The following is a 20,768-nucleotide window of genomic DNA, read 5'->3' as shown; positions in this document are numbered from 1 at the left end:
ACTTTGTCAATACACTATATTTAGAAGAGATATTAACGTTTCAGATATGGTGTATAACGGCAGTAAGTCTGGGATGACAATATGCCCTTAAGGGTCTATGAAAATAATTTAGTTTGCCAGGCAAGCCAGTGAACCAAAATGGGAATTTCAGACTTACCGCGGAAAAGCACCTCAGGAATTAACATGATTTATACTGCGGCACCCACTGCACAAAGCCAACCAGTGGTAAAGGCTAGAGAAACAAGGAATGGGATTTAAACACAGCTGCGTCTCCACGTCGGCTGCCAGGTCAGCATCCCTGCAGCGAGTGCCCAGGCTCAGCGGGATGCTCAGCCCGGGAAAGTGGCAGTCGCAAGCACTAAAGATAGCAAATCCCACCTCCCCCGAGGAAGATTAGAGATGAATTGTGACTCACGAGCAAAAAAACATCGATTATTATAGAACCTGCTAAGGCCTTGGAGAATTACCATGTTCTTCCACGCCGGCTCACGCTCCTTCTCGCCCAGGCTCCTGGATGCACTTAGCTGAAGGTAATCAAGCCTTTGCGCTCGGTGGGAAAGGTGTGCTCCTCATGCTGTGCCACATTAGCTGGAGAAACCCCAAACCCAGCAGTGTTTCAGTTCTTTCCCTCCTGCCCAGGAAAGAAAATACTTTCCTGCTGCCATAACCCACACCCAGATGAATGCCAGGAAAGAAAAACCCATGAGGGCCTCCCGGCATGAGGGACCTGTGCTAAAAAAGTCACCTTCAAAGCAGTGGAGAAAGAAGCAGCACGTATCTGTAAATCTCAGGCGGGAAGACAAGTTGCATTTATTAATTAAGCAATGAGGATCGATGCCTGAGACATTTCCTGTGGATTAATGATGGGCTGGGAGGAGCTGATGGCCTGAGGTGCGGCTAAGGACCATTAACACCAACTGGTCATTAATCCCCAGGAAATGCTCCATGCCAAGGTCGTTAAGTGCCTGCATATATTTATGGGTAATAATAACAACAATAATATCTGTACAGGCTCTCTCCCCACTGCCTGGCCTTGCTGGAGCCTATGCCAAGGGCCGGTGGGAGCATTGGGACATCCCAGCCAGGAGCCCTCCGTCCTGAGCCCAGCTGAGGCGGGGGACATCGGGGTGTCTGTCCCAGGGCATTGGGCACCACATCACCCCACGAGCAGCAGGAGTAAGTGCATGTTCGAACGAGGAGATGCAAGGCAGCCCTCCCTGTCCCAGGGTGCAGCGCAAAGCTCCTGCTCTGGTGCAGGCTCCGGGAGACGGCTCTGATGCTGGCACATCTCCTACCGACATCTCAGGGACACTGCAGAGCTTAATTAGCTGCTTCATTAACGGGCTTGGAGAGGAGGTCTGTCCCCGTGCCTTGTACAACACGTGCGGGGACAGCACCCACAGCAAAGAGGCAAGAGAGGTCTGGCACCACAGCCCGTGGTGCAGGGGCCTCTCCTGGGTATTTCCACACCACAGCCCTGGCTCAGCCAGGAGTGCTCAGCCCTCCCTGCCATGATCCCCCGGTCTCAGGGACAACGTGCTCCCCGACTTCTCCATCGCTGCACAACAGAGCAACACATTCATCCTTGCTGGACCTATCTCCAGCAATAACCATCCACCAGCCCTTCCACTGCCAGCCTCAGCGTTGAGGCACCTCCCAGCATGGAGCCAGTCTCCAGGACACTGGTACCTACGTGGCCACTCTTCTCCATCCCTCCAGCTGCGCTCTGCGGTCCCGCTTCATGCCGTGCATCAGCGATACCCCCAGGAGACGGGGGGTGAGGGCTGTGCAGCACAGCAGCTGTGCCCCCCCTCCCGGGAGACGGCATCCATCAACCGTCAGCACATTCACCCTCTCCTGACCTGGGGATGGCCATTCCCCGGCTGGGCCCAAGCCCAGGCAACGCCGCTTGTCAGCCGGCAGAGCCGGGCGGGAGGGCGGAGGGAGGTAGGGGGAGGACGAGATGTGGCAGAGGAGTCAGGCAGGTCCTTCCACACGGAGGTCTGGCCGGAGGTGCTCTGGATCAGCCCAGGGTGCTCTGGCTCCGGCCAGAGACACGGTGGGTGATTTCGATGTATGCCGTATCGGGGCTGCTTCTATTCCTCTGTGAGCAAATTTATAAATCATGAGTCAAAAAGGCATTTGATTCAATAGAAAGGATGCGATCAGGACTGTGAGACTTCAGAGAAGATCAAAGGTTTAAATACGGTCCCCAGGAGAAACGGGAATTATTTAGGCAGGAAATAATGAGATGAAATTAAGAAGGTATTTAGGCTGCACATGAGGAAGAAAGGAAGCGAAGCCAAGCGAAGCCCCTTTCCCCGGCACAGCGCTGCATGGGCGGTGGGGGCTTCCTGGGGGGCATCCAGAGCACTTGGAGCGTCCTGCCAGCACCCGCCCTGCCCTGGCCACCCACCACCGCAGGGAGCTCATGCACCTCCAGCTCCACAGATCCCCGCCCCCGATAATTGACAGCATCAACACCATTTCCCTATAAAACTGCCACCACGGGGTAGCTCCCAGGCATCCAAAGGGAAGGAAACCTCTCATCCTCCCTTGGTAGGGAAAATCCTGCCCGAGAGCCTTTCCATCCCACATCCCTGCCTTCGCAGGAGCGCCATGCAAGCCTCTGAAAGGGGCTGTCCCCATGGGGGTCAGGTTGAGAAGAGGGGACTCTGTGAGAGCCAGCCTGAGAAATGACAAAAGGCGGGAGGGGGAAGGGAGAGAAGGGCAGAAAATAGAGAACAAAGTGCCCACAGGCGGTTTAAAGGCCCCTTCGAGTTCATACTTCCAAAGACATTGTCTCCCCCACGGAGACTGTCTTGCAAAGACCCCCCATCCCCTTTGGCACGGCAAGCTGGGCTGCCGGCTCCGCATGCATCACCTCCTCCCGCTCTGCCTGCAGGATTGCAACCCGCAGCATTCACAGCTTGCTCCGTCTCTCACCACCCTCCCTTTTAGCCACGAACAAAGACAGGAGGCTTCGCAGCAGAACGGCCAGACCAGCTGGGTAGGGTTTAACCATCGTGGCCCATATGTGCTGAAATACCCAGACATATTGGGGTTGTGTTTAAAGGAACAGTCCCAGCTTTCATGCAGAAAGTCGTCGCTTTTCCGAAGAGAGCGTGAAGTTTTACCTCAGGCCTTTGCAAAAAGGCTGGGTGGATTTTTAGCAAAATCTCAAAAAGGCAGAATATTTAAAGCAAGAGATATGTAAGTAAGGTTTTCAGAGTATGTAATATCCGAGGAAAATATTTTCTCCATGTTCCTAGCTAAGTCCAAAGTAGGAAGAGCGACCGGAGAAAGCAACTCCTTATCAGCCCCACGCTGTGCAGGAGCACCTCCACTACACAGTAGCTTATGGCGGCTGAAGCACGGTTTGGATGGGAGTTGAGAGTTTGCCTTGGACCTACCATGGACAACTTCCCCGGCTCTCTCTGTGTTAAAAGCCAGAACCCTATCTTGGGTTACAAAGACGGCTTTCTTGTCAGCCCTTGCTCCAATGAGGTTAACAAAAAAGCTGCAGCTACACTGGATTAATTCCAGGCATTTGGTAACAGGAGACAAATCTCACTGATGCGAGGGGAACCTATGCTTCCTCCCAACATGTGAATCAGCACCATCATTTCAGTGTGTCTGCTTATTTTGAACAACTCTTAAACTACATCTCCTGTGTGTAAGGTGTACTATTTGATACAGGTAAAAAATGAGACAGGAATGATAATGCAACATCATCTGTCACAGCCTGGGAAACCCCAACGCAGGATAAACTGGGAATGAACGGAAAAACACAAATGTGTGCAGAATGGCTGTACTTCCAGGTGTAGTTAGTAAACACTGTGGTCTAAGAAGGTAAAAGAGTGGACAGTGGATACCTGAGAGGAAAGGCAGCAGCATCTTGGACTGAAAGAGGAGGAAGGGGCCGGCACGCCCAGCTTGGGTGCTGTACCAGGGCAGCCACGGAGCTGCCATCCCCCGGGGCAGGCCCTTGGCTCTGCCCCCTGCCCCCGTGGGGGAGTGACCCAGCAAAGCCCCATGAAGCTTTCACTCCTCAGGTGGTGGTCTTGTACGCTCAGGGCACCCCCTTGGGCACCCGTGAGGGTCCTGTGACAAAAAGAAACAGCTGTTTATTTGAAAAGAGGTTCAATTTAATGAACAAGGGCTATTATACAACACTTAGGGGACACGGAAAGCAACCAACCATCCTCCATGACAGATAGCAGCTACAACCCCGATGCTTTCTCACACAGTTTTAGGATATGCTCTTTCTCCCCCAGGCAGCGTTCAAGGGTTAAGGATTAGGGTGGGCAATGCAGGCTGTGCTAGGGCAGGAGGACAACCTGCCTAAGTCCTCAGTGGGCATCACGTATAATTCCATCCCCATGTATAGCCTTTTCTGTACGTGGTTGGAAAGGCTCTTTTCAGAGATCGGTACCTTCTTCTCTGTATTAGTGTATAATGGGGCAACTGAGGCGCAGAGAGGCTGAAGTGACTTGCCTGACATCACCCAGCAAGATAATGACACAACCAAAATAAACGCCATGGACTCCAGAGTGCCAGGCCGGTGCTCTGCTGTTCCCTTGGCTATGCTGTCTTCTCCTCAAGGATTAAATCTCTCCTCTGGACATCTAACAGGGCATAATACCACTGCAGACTAACATGGATTGCAAAGCAAGTCACTGGTCTTTGTATTACAGCAGAGCTGTGTACTTAGATGGTTTTTAGTACCCTTAGGAGATCTCCCTCTTAAAATTGCATGTGAAGACTTACCATGCTGTTCCCTGAGGTGTGGGTGATTGTAGCAGCCACTCTGGAGTGGCACCTATCCTTAAAACACTCTCAAGAGTGAGAATCATACTGGAGACAAATATTTGATCCAAAGGCCTATGAAAGTATATGCACAAGGAACTCAGTCTATGGAGATGACTGAATTCGAGCAACGTCTGCAGAGAAACAAGGACGTCCGAGGCTCAGCCTAAGATTCCTTAGGTCATGAACATCCTGCTAAAAGACAAAACAGGAATTTTCTTCAATTCCTGCAGCTTTCAAATATCTAGTCATATCTTCATGGAATGCAGAAGAGCCACAGATTAATACAAAAGGCTTTCTTCGACAGGAATTTATTATTGTCTTTATCAAGTCTTCATCGAGACGACCAGTGTACGTGTTTTCCTGATAGCTCCAGGGAAGTTTTTCCAGTGACGTTTCCTGAAAAGACAAAAGGTTTGCAGTGTGCCATGTTAAAAAGGACAATTGATTGCTTAGGGCCAAATCTCTCTCTTCCCCTCAGAGTACTGCACAGGACTTTTGTCACCCTTGTGACTCCATCTGGGTAGAACTGACCCATCCTGAGAGCTACGTTCCTCTTCCAAAGCCCAGATCAAATCTTTCCCTGTCATGAGACCTAGCCACTCACTCAGAGTGGACTGAACAAAACCAGAGTGTAACTATTGCCAAGAAACACTGCAGAACCTTCTCCTTTGAGAACCACTTCTCACCGTGCCTTTTCCATTCTCAAGTCCTAAATCCCACGTCTATTCCTCTCTATTGCCTCTTCCATTCCCAAGTCTCTTTCAGGCCCATCTCCCTCAAACAAAACTGAAAGAAGCCAGCCCTGCTCCAAACGCAGCTCTGATCCCATGAGAAATGTTGGATCCCATGGCATTAGATCCAGCGGGGACTCCCCTACTGCTATTAATTAGAAGCAGAAGGTGCTCAAACGTGGTGGTGACAGGCAGCAGAGTGAAACACTGAGACAGACAGATATATAATCCTAAAAGGGAGGATGCAGGAGTCAGTGCTGGACTACAACAAACCTAAGAGAAAAGAAGAAAGGGAGAGACAATTACCGGTTAGACTCCTATAAAGTAGCTGAGGGGGGTGCTTAAATCACAAGTACTTTTCTCTATACACAATCTCAACTTGCCGAGGCCATATGTGGAACATAATGTATGAGGCAGATCCACCATGAGAGACACAAAAAATGATTCATCTGAAAAACTAAAAATGCAATGGGATTCATTCCCTTAGCATAAATAATTCTTTCTATATCCTCCCTGCAATGAATCCTCATTTCTGAGGGAAATAATTTCCAACTACCAAATCTGCGCAGAACACAAGCAACTTTGGGACCAAATGGAAATGAAAAAGACTGCTCAAGATATAAGACCACTGAGAGGTATGCCGTCATCCCATGGATTTGGCAAAAAAAGTAATTTTACAGAGGGAGAAACAACTTTAAGAAGTTTAAAAATGGGTCAGCTGGGAAAAATAATTGCTGGGAAGTTGGTGCTAACATACTAGAAGAAGAGAGCTCTAGCCATGAGCAATGAATGGAAGGTAAGGACAGATTAAGGCACTGGTATTAGGAAAGAAGAAAGTTTATTTGCTGTGAGTCTCCCAGAGCCAAGTTTTCTTTGTACAAATGTTTAGGTGCAACAACTGTCTGAAGTGGGGGGGGAAATAATCAACAGTGACTACTAATCAGTGCGTCCATCCCAACAGAACAGCTACCAAGGAGGTAAAGAGGAACAAGCAGTGACGGCTGCTTCCCTGAAATTCTCCAGGCTGGTAACAGTGTGAGAGTATGTAGCAGATTTAAGAACAGCAGCTACTGGATCACAAAATACCCTCGATGACTGGGAAAGAATTAAGATCACACTGACAGAAAAACAGAGGAGGCAGAGGTTCATTCAGCGCCCAGAACCCTCACACAAACACACTTCATATCCATTTATTTACCTGGCTTAGGACGTAAAATATTCTGATGTTCCAGTATCGAGCCAGATCCTGGAGAAGAGGTTTCAAATAAATTTTGTCAAACGTACGGAAGCAGCCAACAAGAGTTACAAAGGTTTCATCCTCTTCATCATCTGTTATGGACTGGAGGATTGGAAGCATTGGCGTGAGGCCGGTACCAGACGCCAGCATGAGGAGTTCTCCATGCTAACAACAAAACAGAGAATTTTGAATGAGCTGTCGTGACTGGAAATGGATGTGCTCATGGTCAGTTCCTCCTTGCTGCCACACTGGTAAAGGGCCCCTCGAGAGAGAACATATCAGAAGGTCATGAACTGGTAAATTCAAATCTCAGAATGTATTTTTCTGCAAAGGATTACAGATAGCACTTTCAGGGTTTATATATCAAATCTAATAAAACTTTATTTTACCCAAATACAAACGTTTATCCTGACTTTAGCCTTGATTTCAGTTAATTTGTATTTCAGTTTCAATTCTGCAGTACACTCTGCTGACAACACTGTGTGTTGTTTTACCACTGGAAACGATCCCTGTGTTTCTCTTGGATGCTGCAAAGTACAATCCTGAATGTTCTCTGGAGGAAATGGTTTCTTCTCCATCCTGATCCACGTATCTTCCTGGTGCAGTATCTCACTTTTCCTCAAAGAGCTACCAGCAGCACATAGTGCTTCCCACCTGCAAGGGGGGACATTCACTCCACTCGCAATAGGGACGTTCAGGCAGTAAGGTGCTGTGTGTAGGAAGACAAAAGGTTCCCAGCACTTTCCCCGGCTGCCAGCCAGTGCACCAATGCCAGAACTGGGACTTAAGCCCCTATTAAGCCCTCAGAGGCTGCTTGCGCTCTGTTTTGACTGGGCAGTTTATTGTGAATGGATCTGATCTGCCTGAATCTGAGTCCTATTCTACTAGCAGCAAATAGAGATAAAAGAAAATTTTACTGTGAAACTAATATTCGGGACTTATGTTATAATACCTAAATAATAAACAGTTCTTCTACAGCAAGTTGTTTTAAAGATTGCTCAGGTGCTTTGCAAACTGCATGTACATGGGTCATCCAGACAGGCCCTGAACGCAGCCACTTCTAGGCATGGCTGCCATGTTCTGTCCCAAGTGATTATCTGGAAGCTTTTAAGAAGAGAAGGGAACAGTAGCCTAAAACAGCAGGGAGAGTATTTCAGGAAGCAGAACACAATTGCTCTGCATGGAGCTCAGCTACTGGGATTTTACAGCCTTATTTTTGGCGGGGGGGTGGGGGGGGGAGAAGAAATAACAAGGCTTTGGGATCTTAATGATCACTGTTTTAATTTTGCTCCTCATTTGAAAGGTCAGAATTAAGTAACCAAATTGGTATGTGTGAGAAACCTTCCCCTGAAACTGGATCTGCCTTTCTTTGCAGCGAGCCTGGTATCAGCAGGTGGGATCAACGTTTGCAGAGTGGCTGGGTGACGTGACACCTCACTGGAGCTGCTACAGTTCAGGGAATACCCAAGAGAGAAAAAGATCAACACCTCCCCTTTGCTCGTGCTCAGTCACAAAACAGCAATGCGGTTCAAACAAGGCAAAAACCAATCCACACTCATTGCCGATGCAAAGTAAGTTCCCTTTGTTAAACACATCAGGAACTTCTAATGCAAGTGATGAATAGAGAGCCTTGCTAATATTTTCCAGTCTCCCGTCCACCTCCCTCTCCTCTTCCTTCTTAAATTTTCTGCAGTTCAATAAGGTGTACTTTCTCCAATTGACTGCTAATGCTGTAGCACTGTACAGTAACCCAGGAAGTCCCTAAAATAATCATGAAAACAGTAATCAAATTGATGTCTTCCCTTTAGAGTACTAAACAAAGCTAGCTGCCACAAGCTGAAACATCCTATGCCTCTTTGGGAACTAACCTTATTAGGTTGATATGGGAACCCTCCAAACGGCCCACGCCAAAAGACCATGTCTCCTTTTTTCCATGTTTTTATGTATTGTGACATTAGCCCAGCTTCATAGCACTAATAAAAAACATTGCACAAAAGAAAAGAATAATTATACTCTGTTGGAAAGTTTCCCAGCTTAAAGTCAATTATAAAGTTATCTACATTTAAACAAGAAGGGGGCAAAAAACATTTCATGCGTTTAAAAAGAAAGAAAGATCATTCTAGTTGAAAAATAACTCAAAGTTATACCCAAAACAAAGACATTTAAATTAAATCATATTGGATCCATTCCAGCTTGACTATAATGTAAACACAACCCACTCTCATGCAGTCTGAATTTCCAAAACTGGAAAAAGCTTATCAGAGTTCTTGCTTACAAAGCACACAGAAAAGAGTGTCTTGAATGCAAAGCACAGTCCAAGCCTTCAAGTGTTCTCCAAATCTCAGAGTATGGGGTCTGGAAATGCCCTCTGGGTACTGATAGTTATATAAACACTGCATAGCTCTTGCTTTATTTCAGTCTCTCAGATGCTGTGTTGATACAATTAGTGACCCAAAGTCAGGTTTCTCATTTATAAAACTCTTGTTTTCAGAACAGGTCATCTGGATGCTAAGGGATGCCTTCACATCTTCAAAAAAATATATTAATTTGGGCCTCACGGAAGAAAAACATTAGCAAAATCTGCCTTACTTTCTACCAGGCACAAACAATATTATGTAGGCTTTTGCCTGCAGGAATGCTAACCTCACTCATGACTGATGAGGACGGGTCAGAGCTTGCTAGAAACAGAGAAGCAAGGAGAGGCTGGAAAATGAAGGGCTCATCCAAGCAGTCTTGTTGCTATGTGCAATATGTATATGTATGTCCTGTATGTATGACCACTTTATGGTTAATGAGAACGAACACGCACAGAAGAACAGCTACAGTCTATGGGATCTGGCCAGAGACCAAGGGCTGGTCCAAACAGCAAGAGCAGATAAGCCGAACAGCTGTGGCAGACAACTGGTCTCGCACAGAGGCGATGCCACTGATAAGCCTCAGGAAGAGCTGCAACAACACCAGAGGTCAAAAGATGAGATGTGATACAAGCCTTCGAAGACTCCAGCCCATATGAAAGAAGTGTACTTTGGGGTATTTTCTGCACGCGCATTGGACAGAAGCCCAGCTCCCACACCCCAGTGCCTTGGCTGGCCACCAAGGTGCACTGCAGGCAAACGGAATTGGTGAACCGCAAAGAAGCTAAGAAAAAGTGAGTGAGCGAGCGTGTGCTTGTGCTTGCAAGTAGTGTTAGCTAATAAAGAACATAGATGCTCTTCCCCTCCTAACAACCTCACTTAAACAAGATACCTGAAGTATTAAGAACTATTAGCACCAGTTGTTACACTCAAAAGGTAAACGCATAACATACAGCCAGCCTCTGAGTTACTGTCAGAAACATTTTACATTCAGAGAGCTCTGGGCAGGTACTAAGTCTCAGGCAAAGAGTGTGCAGTTGCATCAAAGGAGCAGTATTTTATACCTACCTTCTTCAAATACATACGGAAACCCAAGGTAAGAGCAGAAAAGTCAGCCCCACCTACTGCCTATTCCCAATGGACCAGGGTAATGGAAACTAAAACAATCCTTCTTTCACCAGAATTATTTCCAAAAATTGAAGTGAGAAGTGATTGAGTGGGTTTAAAATGAATTTTTCTAAATAAAAAGAAAAAAATAATTATCTCCTGGGAGAAAACTTCTACACTCAGTTTTACATGGAGAGAAACCCTAACATTATAAAATCACTCAAAAAGAGGGTTATGCTCTGTAAATGGCAACTCCCTCACTCTTAACTGTAGTATCACAAATGCAGTGCTATAATAACAGGAGACAGAAGGGTTTGAACAGTGCTTGGATTGCATAGTAATAATAATAATATAGTACTTTCCAAAATTGCCTGAATAGTGTAAAATATACCACAACCTACAGAGTGAGTTATAAAAATGGCTGCTTTACACTGGGTGTTACCAATCTCTTTTGTCACTGCCAGAGAATAACTATAGCTCCCTTTGGGATGAAAGGTTCTATATGAAGGAAAGGTATCATTACAATCATTACTATTATTATTGAAATGCAAAACCTGTGAGTAATAAGCAAGTATACATGAAATTTCACAGTCATCCTGTGAATGTATCCTATTAATGCAACTCAAATGCAACATTTCTCTCCCCTACCACACACCAATTGCCACAAGAATGGCGAAATGACCCTCCCACAGGTGCCCTATAGAAGCTGTACACTTTTCTAAAGAACAGGGTTTGTGTTCAAATGTATAATGCATAATAAACCCCAGAAATGTGAAATCCTGGGAGACAGGCAGAGGACAAGTGGTCATTCTCTGCAAGCCACCTGGGATACCCAGCACTCTGAATTTCACACCTATACTGAAGTCTGCGTCTGCCCTGAGGAATCACTAGTGACATACAAATGCAGTATCGGAAGAATTTTCAATTCGATATTCTCCACACAAAGTAATCATTTATGAGGGCCTTGCAGACTTTATTCAGACAAATTTCCAGCCAAGTTCTCCTATAAAATCCTTTTGAACTCAACCAGCACTTTGTGGTGGCCTCCAGAAGGGCCAGGACACTTGTCCAAAACGGGGCTCTGCCACCCCATCTACCCCGATAGGTGCAGCCTGTGCCCGTGGGCCACCTCTCTGCCCCGTGGGCCACAGGGACCCTCTCAGACCACAGGCAGCTCCAGAGCCCTGCCCGCAAACCAGAAACAGCTGTCTACTGTCTAGCTACATTTTTAACCAAACTGAAAAATGTTTCTGAGGAGTGTTCTTAAAGTAAAATACAGGGGGGAAGATAAAGGGTGGGCAAAGACTTCCCAAAACCAGTGGTTCAACAGGGCTGACAGCTGGGTGCAATTTCAAAGACAGATTGAAAAGGCAAAATGAAATCAGGGAAGTGGAATGGGCACCTCTTTCCACGCTGGTGACTGCAGGGCTCCCGAGAGGCTCTCCCAAGTGCTTAACAGGGCTTATGCTGCAAAGCACTCGTTTGTGTGTCACTTTCCTCTGCTTTCAGTTTTGTGGGAAAAACTGCAATTTTTATCAGGAAAGCACAACTGCTTCAAAACAACACAGAAACAGTCCATGAGGGATTTGAAAGTCTCACTTGAAGTGCTGACAGCGTGCTTGGTTCTAAGGTGCAAAGGACTGTGTTTTCTTTAGGACTCTAATCCATATTGCACAGGCTTACTTACTTTCATTAAAACTTCAAAGTAACCTTCTGCATTCCCTGGGCTAATTGGAGTATAGGCTCGCTGGACCTCCAAACCATTCACCATTCCTCTGGGAAGAGAAATATAGGAACCCTCTGTGAGTTGGGTCATTGACTGGTATTACCAAACTTCTGCAGTTCTCTGGGGAGATGAGGGAGGCAGCAGGTCCTCTGCCCAATGGCCCAGCCTGTGCACAGATGCAAAACATTTACCTTCCAGAGGTAAAAATCCAGGGGGAACATAATGGCTAAATGCACCTTTTGTTTTCCCGGTGGTGGCCCCAGCTGTACCACATATTCAGCTCATGGACACACCCCCGCAAGGACATCTGAGCTGTTTTGTGAGAAACAGCTGAACGTGCAAGACTGGCAAAGGGGAGAGAAAAATGCTTTCGTGGTAAGTTTGCTATCCCTTTTGGGCTGGGGTCTACTTTCCTTTCTGTGTTCGGACAGCATCTGGCAATTAACGAAAGCCAGGGCACAGCCTTGACCCGAGGTCTTGTCAATATACACTGTATTTTCCTGTTAAGTCTTCTCCTTCCACAGAAAATATCCACCCTGCTCTTTACTACTGACTACGGTAACTGATTGAAGTGACCGAACCTTTTCCTCTGCTGCATTATGAGAGATGGCTGAAGGGAGAAGCATGTACTTTCAGCAGCCAGCCAGCTGTACACATCAGCTGTTAATGTACAAATAACGTCAACAGATACAGATCAATGGCATCATAACATGACTTTTTCTATCTGGCAATGATCACCACAGATGGCTGAGACAGACATAAACTTTTCCCAAGTGGCTCCTTTCTGACAAGCAATAAACTACACAGGAGGGTTGTTTTGTTAGAAATCAGTCAGGAAATGCCTGGACACCAGGGATAACAGCCCGGGTGCGCTGAGTTACCCCAAGATACACGGCCTAAAATACCAAGCTCTGGGGTAAGCGCGGCTCATTGTCTTCATCCCAACATGCTGGAGTAAATCATCTGTTGTAACATCTATTCTTTGACTCTTTCTTTCTGCAAATGGATTTTCTTAATCACACCTCGTTCTTTCTGACCCACCAACGCAAGGATAATGTTGAAGAAAAATACAGCTTTGGAATGGCTTTTACCATAAAATTAGTAGAGCTAACGAGCTCACAAGTTCTTTCATCTGTGTGATTGTGGAGGTATAGAAATTATGATTTGCCTGGTATGAAGCCTTTGTCTATTGACAAAAAACATACGTATTAGGTTACATAATGCAGACTGTTTAACTAGCACAGAGAACAATACCTTAACACGATATGTTGTCCTAAACTCAATCGCAGACTGCTATTTCCCGGTAATTCAAATTTGTACTGGTAGGTGTCCTCTGTTAGCTGCTCCACCGAGCTTATGCTGAATGCAGTAAATGTATCTGGATTCAGTTCTGAATTATTGCTCTGCAAGAACAACAATAAATAATTACTTGGTTAGATGATGTCTTTTATTATTTCATTTTTCTTTGGAAGCAAATGTGTGTGCTAATTTAGTGATGGAGATACTCAGGACTCCAGAGGAACACGTATTAAATGCTGGGGCCCACTGCAAATTTCAGCTCTCTGCTGATTCATTATCATGTTCTGCGGCATGCACTTTGGGATCTCACATTCCCCCCCCCATTTTTAAATTACATTTTTACACCTTACAGCAAGGTCATCCTATTATGACTCATTGCAATCATTTTCTCACGTCTGGAAACAAACAGAAATAATACTGCTAAAAGAGCTGAGCACTGCTTTGGGGGCAACTTTGAAACCTACTGATGACCACTATGAATAGGAAATATCGTTAGCTGTTTCAACGCTTGATCGTTTTTGCTTGACCCAGCATAGTTAATCTTATGTAAAAGGGCACTGACAAGCTTAAAATTATGCTCTGAAGACAACTACTCCACCACACACAATGCAGCCTTTTTCATCCTCAAAGTATGAGTCTAAAAATCAGGAAAAGATGAAAAAGGTCAGGAAAATGGAGCTTCTCTGAGGAAACCGTCAGAGAAAATTGTGAATCTTTGTACCTTTCACCCATTCCCGCTTTCCAGAGAGGCTGGGTCTGGCTGGCTGGGGTACCCCGGCAAGGAGAAGCTGCAGACTCAGGGCTGTAATGCGACACCAGGGCGAACTCTTGGAAAATCACATTACAGCAGGGAGAGAGCGGGCAAGGGGGAGGGTGGCTGTAAAGGCAGAGTTTGGGGAATTGCATTTACAGCCTTCTCTTAAGACATCGCTTTAATCTATTGCTGCATCCCTTGCCCATCACCACAACCCCACATGCTAACAAGTACGATCAAAGCACTGGCTCTAGGATGTGATGAAGATAAATTGACCTGCTCCTTCTTTTCCATGAGGGGGCTTTTGTCTTGCTTTGCTTTGGCCCTCTCCCATTGTGCAAGCTCCTTCTCATACACATCATAGATGCAGGGTTTGCAGCCACTGCCGCAGCACTGGGATGGAGAAGGTTCCCGGGGTTTGAGAGCCAGCCAGTCGTCCTCGTTTCCACTCATTGTCCGCAAAACACAAGCCCTGCATCAAAAACAGCACGATGAAGAGTGGCACGTGCTCATCAGCCGAGCATTATTTGGAAAAGGACTGAGAAATCTCTCTTGAGCATCTTGCATGTGTATCTCAGGGGACCCAGAAAACTGAAAACCTGCGAGCCAATCTGGCGCCTGCAGCCCTCCATTTTCGTTCAAGTGCTCGCTGCCTCTGCCTTGTCCGGTGCAGGAGCGCCAGACATAGCAGCCACCGGCCCAGAGCTGCACAGCAGACCCCAGCCCAGCCTCAGGCTCTGCTGCCCAGCCAAAGCTACCTCCAGCAGCAGCAGGCACACACTTATTCCTGCTTGTTCTGACATGGTGATTTCCAACAAAAGAGCACCCTGGTCACCTGGAACAGAAACATCTTAAAAATCTGCAGCTTGGTCCACGAGAACAGATAACGAACCCCAAACACCGAGACATGGCCTGCCGGAGCACTGTTTTAAAATGGGGGGAGGACAGTGAGATCAAAGTGCTGTTTAGAGCCAAGAGACTAGAGGCAAATGTGGTAAAGTCACAGGCAAACAAACACTGGTTATGAGCAGGTTTGAGTCTGGCTTTAAATGCAGACGTGTAGGAAAGAGCAAGAAGCACAGGCAGTGTGATTTTTATCCCTTAGCGCTATCCTTGCTTCAGACTGAGCTGTACTCAAACCAAATAATGCTCCTCAAACCAAAATCATGATGCAGACGTCTCAGGGACTCTGCTATTTTTACACAATGGTTGGCTTAATGCTGTTCCTAATGCATTTGTATCTGTATCATTTAAACAAAAGGAGGCCCACAGGAAATTATGAAGCCACGGGTGACAACGCTGAGGAAGAGAACACTTCGCACTTAGAGCAGCTTCATTTTCAAGGTGAATTAATTAACTAACCTTCACCCCTGCAACACAAATATGCTTATTCTAATATTACGGGGGAAGAAGAGGGAACCAAAAGGCGAGCGGTCCTGCTCTCCACAGTGGCCGACGGTTCCATGCCCCCTGAGCAGGGCCGGGGGCGCCGAGCACCCACAGCTCCTCTGAGGGCTGTGAGGAGGGCGACCCCGACCAGGCCGCAGGTGTAGCCCGGAACCCCCAGGCTCGGGGTTGGCCACGTTTATAGAGTTTCGAGCACTTACTGAGCGTGCCCGGGGGCTTGGGCACCCCGCCCCGCAGGCAGAGCGGCCCCGTCCCCGCAGGGGCCCGGCGCACCGGCCCAAGCCCGGCCCCACGCAGCAGGTCTGCAGACCCCGGCGGCCCCTACCCGCACCCCCTGCCCACCAAGGGCCGGTCTCCCAACTGCCCCCCTCCACACGAAAAGGGAGGCACCTTCCTCCGCCCGCCTCCTGACTTACCAACATGGCACCCGCCCTTCACGCGCCGCCCCGCGGCCGCCAGGCAATTTGCCGACCCTCCCTTACCGCGGGGCGCCTGTCCGCCATTGGCCGCCGCTGCCGTCAGTCACCCGAGGGGGATGGTGGGGGGGGTGTTTGTGTGTAAGCCCGCCCGCCGCGCTCCCGCCGTGCCGCGCGCGGCAAGATGGCGGCAGGCGAGCGTTGAGGCGGCGGCAGCGGGAGGATGGCGGCGGCGGGGCCAGTGGCGCTGAGGCGGGCGGGGGCGGCGGTGGCGCGGGGCCGCGGCATCCTCACCCGCGCGGCGCCGCCTCGTCACCGCGGGCCGCTGCCGCGCACGCCCTGGACCACCCGCGGACCGCCGCCGGAGGAGCTGGCCCGGGCGGTGGAGCGGCGGCCGGTGCGGGAGCAGGTGGAGCTTGACACCATCACGTACGCCGGGCGGCAGCACTTTGTGCCCGGCCTGGCCCGGCCGCGCTTCCCGCCCTGGGACCGCGGCTGGCACGACCCCTGGCACTCGTCGGGGCCGCGCTACGAGGACATGCCGCTCTACAAGGAGCGCGGCTGCTACATCTGCCACCAGGGCGTCCGCATGCTGGAAGGTACAGGCCCGGCGGCCCTTCCTTCGGGCCTCCTGGCCCTCCTCGGCCCGGGCCACCCCCTTCTGTCGCCCAGCGCTGCCCCGGGCCGTGCAGCGTGTTCAAGCACTTACCCTGCACCCCCAGCCAAGGGTTCTCCTCACATAGTGTATAAAAAACATAGGGGGTGAAGAGCCCACCCTGGCTCATAAACTAACTGCGCTGTCAGCCTGTTGCCAGCCTGTCCGGCGGCCTCGGTAATACGTATTTTCTTGGGTTTTGTTTCAAGGAGTTCGGCAAGCGCAGTGGCTCACCAAGACGAAGCTGGTGGAAGGCTTACCTCCACCGGTGCTGAGCATCATTGACAACCCGGCTCACCAGCTCGAGGACCACGAGGAGGGGGTAAAGCGTGCGATATCACACGCGCGGCTCTGGGACACGACAGAAGTTGCTCCCAGGAGAGAACATTATTGGTAAGTCCTCGGTCATAGGGAAAATCTTTCTGCTGTGTGGTTATGGCTTTAGCATAAGCCAGTCATCGAGCAGGTAACTTAAGAACCAGAGTTTTTAACACTACAAAGAAAATTCATACATAGATCTACTGTTAAGAGATTCACTTACTGTGCGAAACTGTTAGACCCTTTGTATTAGGTTGTCAGCTTGTAAAACAAACAAACCAAACGACAGCAACCAAAAACCCCAGTTCTGAATATTGACAATAGTACCGATGTAAACACATACTCTACATTAAAGCTTCTTTCAGGCTAAGGTCTGTGTTTCAACTTGAGATCTACTTCTAGCTGATGCAGAATGTCAATTTTTAAATAAGTAATGGTAAGCATTACCTCTGCCAACTTGGAACAGGACTGGCGTGTGGGATATTAATCTGAAATCTGTTGTTAGCTGTTTGGAAATGTTATGCTATTACAGTTTTACATACAGTAATGTTAGAGCATTCATGTCCCAGAAGCATCTGCCCACCATTATGATCGCATTTTTTACATAACTTTTTTTTTTTTCCTCATTCTAAAGCCCAGTACTGTTTGAAGACTTGATACATTTATGTCGGTTAATGTCTATGAAGTATCCTTCTCTGACTAAAAGAATGTTGGCTAGAAACTACAAGATATCAGCTACGTGGGAAAGAGGTTAGTTGCTGCTGTGGTGGAAGCATTTAGCTCTTTTCATTAATATAAGAGGGGTAACAAAGCCGTTAGCTTTAAGGCTGAGGACTTGAAGAAAATGAAACCATTTCTGGAACCAAGTAATTCTTTCAGCTTGAAATAGTGCTGTAAGGATGGGCAGCCTTGGAAGACGGTAGGATACTTGCGCTGAGGAGATTATTAGGATGTTAGACAACATCAGCAAGATGGCAGAAGAAGAGAACCAGTGTCTTAGAACTGATTGGTTTTTTTTTTGTGATCAAAATCTGTACTGTTTTTCTACATATGTTTAGTTAAGAAACTAACACCACCAGTTAGTATTTTAGAAGAAGAACCTACAGCTGAGCTACTATGTAAGTTTAGTTTGGAGGTGAGGGGGAGAGAGTGAGCCTTGCAGAACAAGGACTTGCTAAAATGCTGCTGCCCAAAAGGAAATGTACATCTTTCCATAATGTTATTTCAGCAGTGTTTGAATGTAGCCTAATTTCTCTCCCCAGAATCCATTCTCCTTCAGGTCCGTGGACTGAATGGAATACTTATGAACTCTATGGCCCCAATACCACCAGTAGCCTCCAAGGAGGAGATACTGGCCACTGAAGAACATGTTCTGGAGACCTTCTATCCTATCTCTCCTACAATTGATCTTCAGGAAGTGAATGTGTACAAAGAGCTCAACGATACAGGTAAATCTAGTCATTGATAATAGTTTTCTGTCAGACTAAGTGTTCGGGTTAACCTGGAGTCCTTGCCCTTCTGTGAGACAGCTGTGGGTAGGGGGTGAATGGGAATGAGGGGACACAGTAGCTGGGCACAGGGTGTGCAGTGCAAGGGCTCCAGACCTGTGGTGAGTATGTTGTAGCCTAAGCAGTACTGCAGAGAAGAACTTAAGTCCTGGCAAATTAACAGTTCCTGAAGATAGGGGAGAAAACATTGGCTGTGTCGTCTCCTACTGAGCAATTCCTGACATGATTATCTGCCATTTAGGTTTTAGAGATGGTTATCCATATTCTCATCCTCACACTCTGTTCCTCCTGGAATCGGCCAACATTCGTCCTAACAGGTTCAGACCAGAACAACTTCGTGCTAAAATGCTGATGTTTGCTTTTGGCAATGCACTGGCAAAGGCTAAGGTGCTGTACGGGGTACGTATTGGAGACTGCTGCTGACTCGCTGGGCCTTTGTTCTTTTCTAAAGCTGCAGCTAGTGGAAAGAGTCGTGACATTCTCTTGCTGTGGCATGTTACAGTAGTTTTCAAATCTGAGCTTCCCAGTCCAGAGTTCTAACTCTAACCTTCAGGTATGGTTCTGCTAATCCAGACAAAGATCTCTCAGCGATAAGCGTGTTCGTGGTGTAACATGCATTAGAGTGGTAATGGGTAGGAACCAGGGAGTAGGTTCAACTGTAAAACTCTAACCCATCCCACAGCTCAGTATGTAAATTGATACTTCATTGCTGGCTGAAGGAGGAATTTTAATTAAAATACAAAATCTACATTCAAAACTTGTTTGACTAGAGTAATTTTCTGGGCAAGGTAACAATACATTTATTAAAGTCTTGGCTTTGAACCAAGTAGAAGATGCAGAATCAGCAAGTACTCATACAATTTCTGTGGTAACTGGCTTTTTAAACATTCTCCCCCCCCCCTTCTTTCCTAGAATGATCCCAAGGTTTTGGAGCAGCCAATAGTGGTGCAAAGCGTTGGCACGGATGGCCAGCTCTTCCAGTTCATGGTGTTCCAGTTAAATACAACAGACCTTGTCTCTAGTGATGGCATAAAAAATCTAGTCTGGATTGACTCTGATCAGAATCTGTATGAAAAAGCCCAGTGTATTCCAGAAGTCAAGAAGAGAGTTGTTACGGTAAGCAAAACTTGGGAAATGGTCCTGGAAATCCTACCCTTTCACTTCTGCTGGAGGTTTGAGAGCTGGCGTAGAGCTGCAGTGCGGGTTTTAAACCAGCTGAAGGGACCTGACACAGGCACTGGCCGCGTTCTTACTTAAGCAGGTGTTACAGACAGAGGGAGTATTTGTAGTGCTGATGCACCGCATAGCGTGTAAGCCACATGCCAAGCTTAATACGAACTCCTACATAAAGATATCCCCATCTGTAATCTACCATCTCATAATATGCTTGTTTAAAATCAACTCGTGCTCTGATGAAGGAAGTGCTTACATGCAACTGTCAGCTTTGCTGTTGAGTAAATAGAGCACAGTGCTGTCAGCCCTGGTTACGCTGGGAGGGCGTCTCAGTTTGATGGGCAAAGGGTTTTTGCTGTCTGAGATGTATACCAGCGGAAGTACCCACACACAAACCCATCTGGGGAGGGAGAGCACAATTTGGAAGCTACCACGTCTGAAGTCTTATTCAAGCGTATTTAAAGCCGTTGTTTGTCTACATTAATCACTTCACTGCAAACTGAGCATCCATGTCTTTTTCTCTGCAGAAGCCCGCTGGAATATATGGCTTTCAGCCAGACACATTCAAGAAGTTTCTGGCACTGTATCTGCATGGAACTGTGTGAAATTCAGCTCAAATGGAAATACTTCACCAACTGTACCTGCTGCTTCTCTTTGCCAGAACCATCACATAATTAAAGAAAGGTGGATTAATTTACTTTCAGAAATAAATTATATTGTTACTGAAAGTAAAATTTTTTTTTGAACTAAATTGTGCATGAAGAAACTCTTTCATTTTAGGGGCTCACCTCTGGATTTGGGTTAGAGGGAGTCATCAAATGCGTCCTCCTGCACTTTTTCACCGTTGCCTAGAAAGAACATAAGCCAGTCATTATTCCTCTGCGCAGGTTCTGCTCTCGGTGTGCCTTTGCACAGAGCTAGACTCAAACCTATTTTCCAAGGCTGCTTTGAGTACGTCTGAATGCAGTGTATGTGGAAGAGACTTACAAAGCTTCAAGGGGGGAGCCTGAGACATGAGCCTTTTTCATTCTGCCTGGCTTTTACTTTGTTTTACTCCTGGCTGCTTTGGGATGTGTCATGCTGCCCTGTGCAAAGCACTTAATCGGTGAGATTGCTTTGTTGGATCTATAGAACCACAGCTCTTTTATCTCCCAATCCTGGATGAAGAGACCTATCCATTTTGGGAAAGTGGTGTAGAATGTAGCGTGAAACTTTGGTGCCTGGTAGCTGGTATTTGCCGCTAAAAACACAAAGGAAGAATTTCTTCCTGC

General features: G+C 47.3%; 2 protein-coding genes across 4 annotated transcripts; one reads left to right on the top strand and one right to left on the bottom strand.

Moving 5' to 3' along the window:
• Positions 1-4,126: 4,126 nt before the first annotated feature.
• Positions 4,127-15,875, bottom strand: CYB5RL (cytochrome b5 reductase like). Of its 3 annotated transcripts, none has more exons than XM_076340158.1 (7): positions 15,844-15,875; positions 14,297-14,492; positions 13,222-13,370; positions 11,929-12,016; positions 8,649-8,753; positions 6,742-6,945; positions 4,127-5,208 (listed from the first exon to the last, which is right to left on the bottom strand). In XM_076340158.1, exons 2-7 carry the CDS (start codon positions 14,471-14,473, stop codon positions 5,005-5,007), a joined length of 927 nt encoding a protein of 308 aa, XP_076196273.1. In that variant the 5' UTR covers positions 14,474-14,492; positions 15,844-15,875; the 3' UTR covers positions 4,127-5,004. The 3 variants fall into 3 exon arrangements, with proteins under 3 accessions (XP_076196273.1, XP_076196274.1, XP_076196276.1); XM_076340159.1 differs by lacking the exon at positions 15,844-15,875 and adding an exon at positions 15,628-15,673; XM_076340161.1 differs by lacking the exons at positions 11,929-12,016; positions 13,222-13,370; positions 14,297-14,492; positions 15,844-15,875 and adding an exon at positions 10,203-10,356.
• Positions 15,876-16,032: 157 nt separating this feature from the next.
• MRPL37 (mitochondrial ribosomal protein L37) lies at positions 16,033-20,248 on the top strand. Its single transcript, XM_076340157.1, has 7 exons — positions 16,033-16,442; positions 16,708-16,891; positions 17,451-17,566; positions 18,079-18,264; positions 18,566-18,723; positions 19,237-19,440; positions 20,025-20,248. The coding sequence occupies exons 1-7, from the start codon at positions 16,067-16,069 to the stop codon at positions 20,100-20,102; spliced, it is 1,302 nt and encodes a 433-aa protein (XP_076196272.1). The 5' UTR covers positions 16,033-16,066; the 3' UTR covers positions 20,103-20,248.
• The last annotated feature ends 520 nt before the right edge of the window (positions 20,249-20,768 follow it).

Source organism: Aptenodytes patagonicus, chromosome 5 (assembly GCF_965638725.1).
Source record: "Aptenodytes patagonicus chromosome 5, bAptPat1.pri.cur, whole genome shotgun sequence".
Lineage (NCBI taxonomy): Eukaryota > Metazoa > Chordata > Aves > Sphenisciformes > Spheniscidae > Aptenodytes > Aptenodytes patagonicus.
Note: the sequence above shows the minus strand (reverse complement) of the source record. Positions and strands in the feature narration are given on the sequence as shown.